The sequence below is a fragment of the Epinephelus moara genome, chromosome 12 (assembly GCF_006386435.1).
Source record: "Epinephelus moara isolate mb chromosome 12, YSFRI_EMoa_1.0, whole genome shotgun sequence".
Taxonomy (NCBI): domain Eukaryota; kingdom Metazoa; phylum Chordata; class Actinopteri; order Perciformes; family Serranidae; genus Epinephelus; species Epinephelus moara.
Genome location: NC_065517.1, coordinates 42,681,101 through 42,691,313, shown reverse-complemented (window position 1 = coordinate 42,691,313; position 10,213 = coordinate 42,681,101). Strand labels below are relative to the sequence as shown.

Below are 10,213 nucleotides of genomic sequence, written 5' to 3'. Positions count from 1 at the left end.
TAAGGACAGAGGGATGTCGTATGCTGTAAAGCCCTGTGAGGCAAACTGTGATTTGTGATATTGGGCTTTATAAATAAAATTGATTGATTGATTGATTGAAGGAGGAGCATACAGAGCACACGTTTGAAAGTCAACATGACATCATTTATCAGACACAAACTGTAAAAACAGAAATCATCCTTGGGTTTTAAATTTCCGACGGTACATGAATGCATCATGTGACGAACACCTCCATCACAATAAAAAAAAAATCCAAACCTGATTTTAAAAGAATGGCATTTAATCAAAATCACTTTATTCTTAGTCTCATTTAAAATTTGTCCCAAAATAAACTTTCAAACATCAACAATCTAATGAGTGATGTATGGTGGAGGGGGCTCACACCCTGATCAGTAAACACTCCCTAACTTCTTTATTTGTCTTTTTCTGATCGTTTGTAATATTTAAAGTTATGACGTCACACCGCCGGTACAGCAGGTGGCGACACACAGCTTCAACACTGGTCTGTGGGCGGACAGTGAAACAGAAGAAGAAGAAGAAGAGCCGCTGCAGCAGCAGCAGAAGAAGAAGAAGAAGAGGATGATGATGATGATGATGATGAACATCCAGTAGCTGTTGTTTGACTGTTTTTAACGTTAACGGCAGAAAGAACCGGTACCGGCACTCTGACAGGTAAAAACACACACCGACACACCCTCCGTCTGTCGGACAGACCCACAGTCACAGGTCGCTCCGAGGCGGCCGCGCTGTCTGTGACGTGAAACGGTTTAACGGAGAGAAGCTAACGACAACAAGATGACGGTAACGTTAACGGCAGGACACACACACACATACACACGCACACACACGCGCGCGCACACACACACACACACACACACACACACACACACACACACACACACACACACAGCAGACTGGTGCAGGTGGTGTTCAGGTGTTGAAGCTCCTACAGCTTCATTAATAAATGTACTCAGATACGGCAGTCTGTGCTGATGGAACAGGAAGCTGAGCTGAGAGGGATGATGACTGTGAGCCGCAGGGAAAACGTTCAGCCCAAAGATTAAAACAAACACCTACTGTCAACACTCCGTTTTGTATAGTAACAACCTGCTGGTTGACAGGAAGTGACCGCCACGAGACGGCGCATCATCTCTAGTCAACAACTCTCTGTGCTTCTGATCTGTGACGTTGACAGGAAGTGACCGCCACGAGACGGCGCATCATCTCTAGTCAACAACTCTCTGTGCTTCTGATCTGTGACGTTGACAGGAAGTGACCACCACGAGACGGCGCATCATCTCTAGTCAACAACTCTCTGTGCTTCTGATCTGTGACGTTGACAGGAAGTGACCACNCTGAATGAGGATAGTGATAGTGAGATACTGGCTACAGTGATGAAACAAAACCAGCATCAGATGGACTGTATTCATAATCAATACGTCACAATAATATAAATAACCAGCGCCAAGTCATCAGTCAGTGTTTAACATACACATCAAACTGAGCTGACGACTCTGACACCACCTCACCAGGTCTCAGTTAGAAAACAACCCTCAGATTAATCCTTTGTCAGTGCAGTAATCTGGATTATAATCTGATTAATCTCTGACAGGAAGCAGTCATCATGCTGTGAGGTCGCCGCCTCATTGGCTCTGTGACGAGGAGGAGGAGGGGGAGGAGGAAGAGGAGGGGGAGGAGATGGCGGCTGAACTTTACTCCACCAACCTCCCTCTCAGTAACGAGGAGGAGGTGAAGAAGAGTTTCATCCAGCCCAACGAACCGGTGCCGCCGGCTGAAAACACCAACGAAGAAGACGACGTTCAGACGAGCAGCGACAGAGAGGACGGAGACAGCTGGCAGGAAACACAGCCCACACTCAGAGAGAGGTAATACTCTGCTCTGATTGGACAGCAGTAACACAATACTCTGCTCTGATTGGACAGCATCAACACAATTCTCTGCTCTGATTGGACAGCAGTAATACTCTGCTCTGATTGGACAGCAGGGAAACACTAGTGATGTTTTTATATTCCTCCACGCAGGCAGTAGTTGTGGTCAGAGGTGTTATGTTGTTTGTCTCATTCTTGTGACAACGATATCTCACTCCCTCATATTTAGCACAAACATCCAACTTGACTCAGCGATGAAAGGGTCAAACATCACTGTGACCTCTTCTGTCTCATTCTTGTGAATGCAATATCACAAAAACACCTTGAGGGAATTTCCTAAAATTTGGCACAAATGTCCACTTGGACTCAAAATGAAGTGATAAAATTGTTGTGGTCAAAGGTCACCGTAACCTCATCAGTCTTATTCTTGTGAATGCAATATCTCAACCATTAAAATTTAGCACAAACGTCCACTTGGACTCGGTGATGAAATGATTAGATTTTCTTGGTCAAAGGTCACCGTAACCTCATCAGTCTCATTGTTTTGAATGCTATATCTCAAGAACTCCTTAAAGGGATTTTGGTGGTCAAAGGTCACTTTGACCTTGCTTACGTTGGATCCTCATGAATGCAATATCTCAAGCACGCCTTTAGGGAATTCCTTAAATTTGGCACAAACATCCAATTGGACTCAACAATAAACTGATTAGAATTTGCTGGTTGAAGGTCAAAGGTCAGTGTGACCTCACAAAACATGTTTTTGACCATAACTCAAGAATTCAGACACTAATTATGACGAAACTTCACACAAACGTCTCGCAGGATAAAATAAAATAATGAAGTGATGACATTTTATATTGAAATATTTTAAAGTCTGTAGCGTTTCTACAGAAACACCCAGATTTAAAACAGTGTCCTCTGTCATGGCTCCGTGTGAGTCTGGACTGACATGGATGGACAGTCCACACACACACACACACACACACACACACATTGAAATAAATGTATTCATTTATTATTAGATATTTTATGTATCTCTTATTTGAACTCAAACTGTGTTTATGTTGAGATTTTACTTGATAAATCTTCTTTTCGTCCATATTTAATCAGCGCAGTAGGAGGAGCCTGAGACTGATGAATAAAGACATGACCTCTGTCGTTCTCCTTCAGGAACGCTCTGATGTTCAACAACGAGCAGATGGCTGACGTTCACTTCATCGTCGGTCCTCCAGGAGACACTCGGAGAGTCCCTGCTCATAAGGTCAGTCCTCTCTGACACGTGACACGAGTCATTATGTGACACGAGTTATAATCTGACACTAGTCATGTGACACGAGTTATAATCTGACACGAGTCATTATGTAACACGAGTCATCACCTGACACTAGACATTATGTGACATGAGTTATCATCTGACATGAGTCATCACGTGACACGAGTTATCATCTGACATGAGTCATAACGTTACAAGTCATCCCATTACACGAGTCATCATGTGACACGAGTCGTCACCTGACACGAGTCATCACGTGACACGAGTTATCATCTGACATGAGTCATAACGTTACAAGTCACCCCATTACACGAGTCATCATGTGACACGAGTCGTCACCTGACACGAGTCATCACGTGACACGAGTTATCATCTGACATGAGTCATAACGTTACAAGTCATCCCATTACACGAGTCATTATGTGACACGAGTCATCACCTGACACGAGTCATTATGTGATACGAGTCATCACGTGACATGAGTTATCATCTGACATGAGTCATAACGTTACAAGTCATCCCATTACACGAGTCATTATGTGACACGAGTCATCACCTGACACTAGTCATTATGTGACACGAGTCATTATGTGACACGAGTTATCATCTGACATGAGTCATAACGTTACGAGTCATCACATTACACGAGTCATAACATCACTCATTATGTGACTAGAATTATCATGTTACAGGAGCCAAAAATGAAAGATCCACTAGAATTATGTGACACGAGTTATCATCTGACATGAGTCATCACGTGAGAAGTCATCACATTACACGAGTCATTATGTGACACGAGTTGTCACCTGACACGAGTCATCACGTGACATGAGTTATCATCTGACATGAGTCATAACGTGAGAAGTCATCACATTACACGAGTCATTATGTGACACGAGTCGTCACCTGACACGAGTCATCACGTGACACGAGTTATCATCTGACATGAGTCATAATGTGAGAAGTCATCACATTACACGAGTCATTATGTGACACGAGTCGTCACCTGACACGAGTCATCACGTGACACGAGTTATCATCTGACATGAGTCATAACGTTACAAGTCATCCCATTACACAAGTCATTATGTGACACGAGTCATCACCTGACACGAGTCATTATGTGACGAGTCATCACGTGACACGAGTTATCATCTGACATGAGTCATAACGTTACAAGTCATCCCATTACACGAGTCATTATGTGACACGAGTCATCACCTGACACGAGTCATTATGTGACACGAGTCATTATGTGACACGAGTTATCATCTGACATGAGTCATAACGTTACGAGTCATAACATCACTCATTATGTGACTAGAATTATCATGTTACAGGAGCCAAAAATGAAAGATCCACTAGAATTATGTTTACACGTCTCTGCTGATTGGACAACACCTCCGACACACCGATTTCACACTGTTGCCAGGCAACATGTCTCTGTGTTTCAGTACTTCCTGTCCTCTCTGGTTCTGTCTTGTGATTGGCTCCCTGTCTCTGTGTTTCAGTACTTCCTGTCCTCTCTGGTTCTGTCTTGTGATTGGCTCCCCGTCTCTGTGTTTCAGTACTTGCTGTCCTCTCTGGTTCTGTCTTGTGATTGGCTCCCTGTCTCTGTGTTTCAGTACGTCCTGGCGGTGGGCAGTTCGGTGTTTGGAGCCATGTTTTACGGAGACCTGGCTGAGGGACGATCTGAGATCCACATCCCTGACGTGGAGCCAGCTGCTTTCCTCATTCTGTTAAAGTGAGTCCAGTCAGGAGACGAGTTCTTGTGTCCACATGTTTGTCTTCTGCTTGAAGGACGACTGAACGAACAGGAAGTTTCAGAAATACAACCGCAACACCACCAATTAGAACGAAGAGACAAATCTGATTATGTTCTCAATCAAAGTAAAGGTCTGAATATTCTGGTTACTGTGACCTCATCTGTCTCATTCTGGTGAGCGTAACAATGCCTTGAGGGAATGTCTTCAAATTTGGCACCAACATCCACAGTCAGGATTCAGCCGAGTCCACAGGGGGGACAAACTCATCGTGTTGGTCCTTTAAATTCCCAAGTCAGGTCCAAGCCCTGAACTTTGTGTGTCAAGTCCAAAAAAAGTCAGTCAGGATTCCAAACACTCGTCCTAAATGACTTGTTCGGACTGTTTCACTCCTGAAACCTGATTGGCTGTTGGAACATAACGAGTTGATTGGCTGCACACTTTTTATAACATACCTTTTACCCTTTGAGCATGGTGAGGGCTCGACCTTACGACTTAAAGACAACCCAGTCCACCACCTGAGCTACAGCAGTCCCTCAGTCGTCCTCTGGGGTATCCAGAGTGTCTGAGAACGGGTCGGGGCTCCAGGTGGGAGTCCCAGTGATCCACTGAGGTCTCCAGTGGTCCCTGATTGGATCTTGGATCAGTAAGTTACAAAAGGCTGAACTTTCAAACAGTACAGTCTGAACACCTGCTCAGTTTTCCTCATCAGTCCTTTTCATACAGAGATGGCGCTACAGAGCCGCTGAAGTCCATTCTTCATGTCGCCTTTGTATTTTTACACAGAACCAAACAACGCCGGCATCATGTCTCTCCAGTGTGTGATTTTTAGACAGCATGATGACATCACTGAAGCAAAAAAAGACATGACGAGTGTGACGTGTGAGGGCTCATTTATACAAACTCTATTACTAATTAGTACTCTATTGATGTCGTCTGTATTAGTGCACGTTACCTAAAAGATGCGGACGAATCGGAGCAGAACCACCAGAGATCGTGGAGGCAGAGTAGCATAGTTCAAGCAAGATACAACCGTAGATGACGAAGACATTTAAATTATGACATTATGGAACAATGGGAATATAGTGAAAAGAGTACTCCGTCCACATGTTCAGATGTGTATAATGTCCTTACAGGCCACTGCTGTCTGCAACGCTGCCTCCATTTAAAGGAACAACACTATGACCTCGTCCACCGTCACCTCGTTTGTTGTTGTGTGAAACTTTTGACTCCGCCTTCTAGTGCCATCTATTGGCTGAATCTATGACTGCACAGAGGACACATGGACGTATGAGGGCAGTGATGTCAACAACCATAAAAAATAGACAGATCTATTTTTGTTTGTAAATGGAGAATAAATGAGCCTCAACACAACAGCGTCGGCCTTTAGTGTGACATATAACATACGTGTCAGCAGCTCTTTATAAACAATAACAATGACACCACATGTCAATAACAATCATTTAGCGTCCTTGTTATATGGCGGCTGATCTCGTCTTCTGCTCGGAGGGTAAGGAGCTCCTGGACCTCATTGTTTGAGTTAGCTGCTAACTGCTAACAGCTGCTTTTTAAATCTCCTGTGGTAAGTCATCAAAACCTCACACCTGTGCAGTCCAGGATCCCATCCTGCTAGTTGTCCCTTTTACACATATGTTGGTTCGGCGCTGTTACTCCCTCCGCTGCCGGCTTAAAGGCGAGACAACTTTGTCCCCCCATTCTGCAATTGTACCTTTTATACAGAACAGTGAGGTGAAATAACGGCGTGAAACTCCCGCCTCGAAGAAGCAGATTAAAAAGGGCCGATAGTGATTGTGTGTACAAATACTCAGTTCAACCTGTTGTAGGTGTGACGTATGTTCATTTGCATGTTGTCTCTCAGGTTGCTGATGCGTTGTGTCCTCTGTCTCAGGTACATGTACAGTGATGAGATTGAGTTGGAGGCTGACACCGTGCTCGCCACGCTCTACGCTGCTAAGAAGTACATCGTTCCTGCTCTGGCAAAGGCCTGCGTCACCTTTCTGGAGACAAGTCTGGAGGCAAAGAATGCCTGCGTCCTTCTGTCTCAGAGTCGGCTGTTTGAGGAGCCTGAGCTGACGCAGCGCTGTTGGGAGGTGATCGACGCTCAGGCGGAGCTCGCTCTGCGATCTGAAGGCTTCTGTGAGATCGACCTGCCCACACTGGAGATCATCCTGCAGAGAGAATCGCTCAACGTCCGTGAGGTCGTGATCTTCCAAGCGGTGCTGAACTGGGCGGCGGCTGAGTGTCGACGTCAGGGCCTGCCGGTGAACCCCAGGAACCAGCGGGCAGTGCTGGGTAAGGCTCTGTACCTGGTCCGGATCCCCTCCATGACGCTGCAGGAATTTGCAGACGGGGCGGCGCAGTCAGACGTCCTGCTGCTGAAAGAGACTCACGATGTCTTCCTGTGGTTCACTGCCTCCAGGAAACCAAGACTGGAGTTCCCCCTGGTGAAGCGGGCTGGACTGGCACCGCAGAGGTGCCACCGCTTCCAGTCCTCAGCCTACCGCAGCAACCAGTGGCGTTACAGGGGGCGATGCGACAGCATCCAGTTCGCAGTGGACCGGCGGATCTTCATAGCTGGACTGGGTCTGTATGGGTCGAGTGGTGGGAAAGCTGAGTACAGCGTGAAGATCGAACTGAAGAGGCAGGGAACCGTTCTGGCTCAGAACCTCACCAAGTTCCTGTCTGATGGATCAAGCAGCACCTTCCCTGTGTGGTTTGAACACCCGGTCCAGGTGGAACAGGACACCTTCTACACTGTCAGCGCTGTGCTGGACGGAAACGAGCTGAGTTACTTTGGTCAGGAGGGGATGACCGAGGTGCAGTGTGGGAAAGTGACCTTCCAGTTCCAGTGTTCATCGGACAGCACCAACGGCACCGGGGTGCAGGGGGGGCAGATCCCCGAACTGGTCTTCTACTGCTGAACCAGAACCTGACAGACTCAGAGCCTTTCATCAATCAGGAAGCTAGAAGCTGATTGGACGGTGGAGGTGGAACTGGAAGCTCACTGGACTGGAGTCATGAGTGAAAAGTAAAGTGACTGAAACTAAACGTGTGTTGCTGCTTCTCTGGGGTGAAGTCCTGCTGGAGGGACTGTTTGATGTTGTAGATTCTGACAGCAGCCACCAGGTGTCACTGGAGAGCAGGGTCTTATAGCTTGAGACCTTGTAGTTGACAGTGATTGGTGGGAAATGTAGTTCCGTAGATGCACTTTGAGAAGCCGTGTCCTGCAGCTCCTGAGGATCCACAGCTCATTGTTTCCTTCTTTGACATGATTCTGTTTGTTTATGTTTTATATCTAAAATGTATTTGACCCCAAACTCTGATTTGATTTAAACCTGAAAAAATTCACATGGAGTCAGAGATTAAATGTTCTGTTTCATTTTCTATTCAAACATCAGTGATGTTCGATATTTACCTTTCATACTTCTGGAACCTTTTTAGTTTGAGGTCAGAGCGTTGTGTTTCTGTTCGTTCAGATTTAAAGTTAAACTCTGCAGAATTCTCTGAATAACTACGTACAGACTCAGAATCATGACAAAGGACCCTCCCAGTGTGTTGGTGTATTTATCAGTCTGGATTTTATTATTTACTTCTTATTTCCTGTATTTGGATGTTTCTGGGTGTGTACCCTCACAGCACTCAGATGAGGGCGGGGCTTAATAAAAAGGTAGTGACCAGGTGTCAGACTGTAGGCAGCCAGGGTCTCATTAATAAAACGTAGGATCCAGACTAAAGATGTACGCACAGACAAAAGCCAAAAATGGTGTGCACCAAAAAATATTCAACAATTTCTACAATCAGGCTCCACCTCACCGCCTGCGTCACCAATTTCCCGTCTCCTAAATGTTTGTAAGAATGGGTCAAAGTTTCTCTTTTCCGTGGGAAGTGGCGTACGCCTCTTTCAAGCCTCGTTTTTGTGCGTACACAGTCTTTATAATTGAGGTATCTGTTGAGGTAATTGAGGTAAACCCCAGGTATCTCAGAAATGACAAATGTCAGTGAATGTGGGGTTTTAATATGACTGGTGTTTAAAAACAGTAACCGATGATCCTGCAGAGTTCACCTTTAAATGTTCGTCTCACGATGATCAAGTTTCATCCAAATTTAGCTTGAATATGAACTGAATCTCCAGAAAGAAAATTAAAGTAAAATAAACCCTGACTGAAGTCCTGTCTCCGCCCCCTCCTGCTGTGTGAATGTGAGTATGACGGTGTTGATGATGATGGTGATGATGATGATTAATACAGACGTGGTCGGTGCAGAACAACAATAAAGTTGAACTTCACGTGACTTGAGAAGAAGAGGAGGTGATTCAAAGAGTTCCAGTCAAAACTCAAATGATGGAAAACAGGATATAATGTTGAAGGTCACAGTCTCCTAACAACAACACTGCTCCGTGTCAGATCCGAGTCTGAAGCTGTGTTTATTTACTATGTGAGGAGAGGGGGTGACGTCAAGGCAACGATGGCGCGTGATGCACGTCCAGACACCGACAGCTGTCGGTATGCCTCCACGCCAGTCATGGCCATGACTTGAGGCATCATGATTTTGAAATCTCCGTCTGTCTGTCCCATTCTTGTGAATGCAATACTTAAGAAAGGCTTTTTACATTTGGCACTAACATCCACTCAGACTCAATGATAAACTGATAATATGTTGGTGGTCACAGGTCAAAGGTCACTGTAACCTTGTGTATGTATCATTCTTAGGAACGAAATATCTTACGAAGGCCTTAAAGGGATTTTTGTCAAATTTGGAACCAGTGTTCACTGAGACTGAACAATGACCTGATTATATTTGGTGGTCAAAGGGCAAAGTCACCTTGTCTGTTTGACTCTTGCTAACATGATATCTCAAAAACACCTTGAGGGAATTTCTTCAAATGTGGCACAAACATTTACTTGGACTCAACGAGGAACTGCTAAGATTTTTTTCTTTGTCAAAGGTCACTGTAACCTTGTATCCGTTTCATTCTCGTGAATACGATAACTCATGAATACCTTGAGGGAACTACTTTAAATTTGACACAAACATCCACTCCAGGTCATTGATGAACTGATTATAATTGATGGTCAAAGGTCAGTGTGACCTCACAAATATGTTTTTGTCCATAACTGAAGAATTCATTCACTAATTCTGACCAAACTTGACACAAACAGGATAAAATCATGAAGGTCAAAAGGTCAAAGGTCAGCTTGACTGTGACATCATCATGTTTTAACGTCATATCTCAGGAACAGAAGGGGAGACATTTGGTCAGATACTGA

General features: G+C 45.0%; 2 protein-coding genes across 4 annotated transcripts in view; one reads left to right on the top strand and one right to left on the bottom strand.

Annotated features, from left to right (window-relative positions):
• The window catches only part of brf1b (BRF1 RNA polymerase III transcription initiation factor subunit b), a 36,832-nt gene that overhangs the window by 8,795 nt on the left and 17,824 nt on the right, over positions 1-10,213 (bottom strand). The window lies entirely within an intron of this gene.
• On the top strand, positions 314-9,111 carry btbd6b (BTB (POZ) domain containing 6b). Of its 3 annotated transcripts, none has more exons than XM_050057483.1 (5): positions 314-672; positions 1,613-1,886; positions 3,060-3,150; positions 4,788-4,906; positions 6,835-9,111. In XM_050057483.1, exons 2-5 carry the CDS (start codon positions 1,699-1,701, stop codon positions 7,865-7,867), a joined length of 1,431 nt encoding a protein of 476 aa, XP_049913440.1. In that variant the 5' UTR covers positions 314-672; positions 1,613-1,698; the 3' UTR covers positions 7,868-9,111. The 3 variants fall into 3 exon arrangements, with proteins under 3 accessions (XP_049913440.1, XP_049913439.1, XP_049913441.1); XM_050057482.1 differs by having other exon boundaries at positions 315-801; XM_050057484.1 differs by lacking the exon at positions 314-672 and having other exon boundaries at positions 1,745-1,886; positions 3,000-3,150.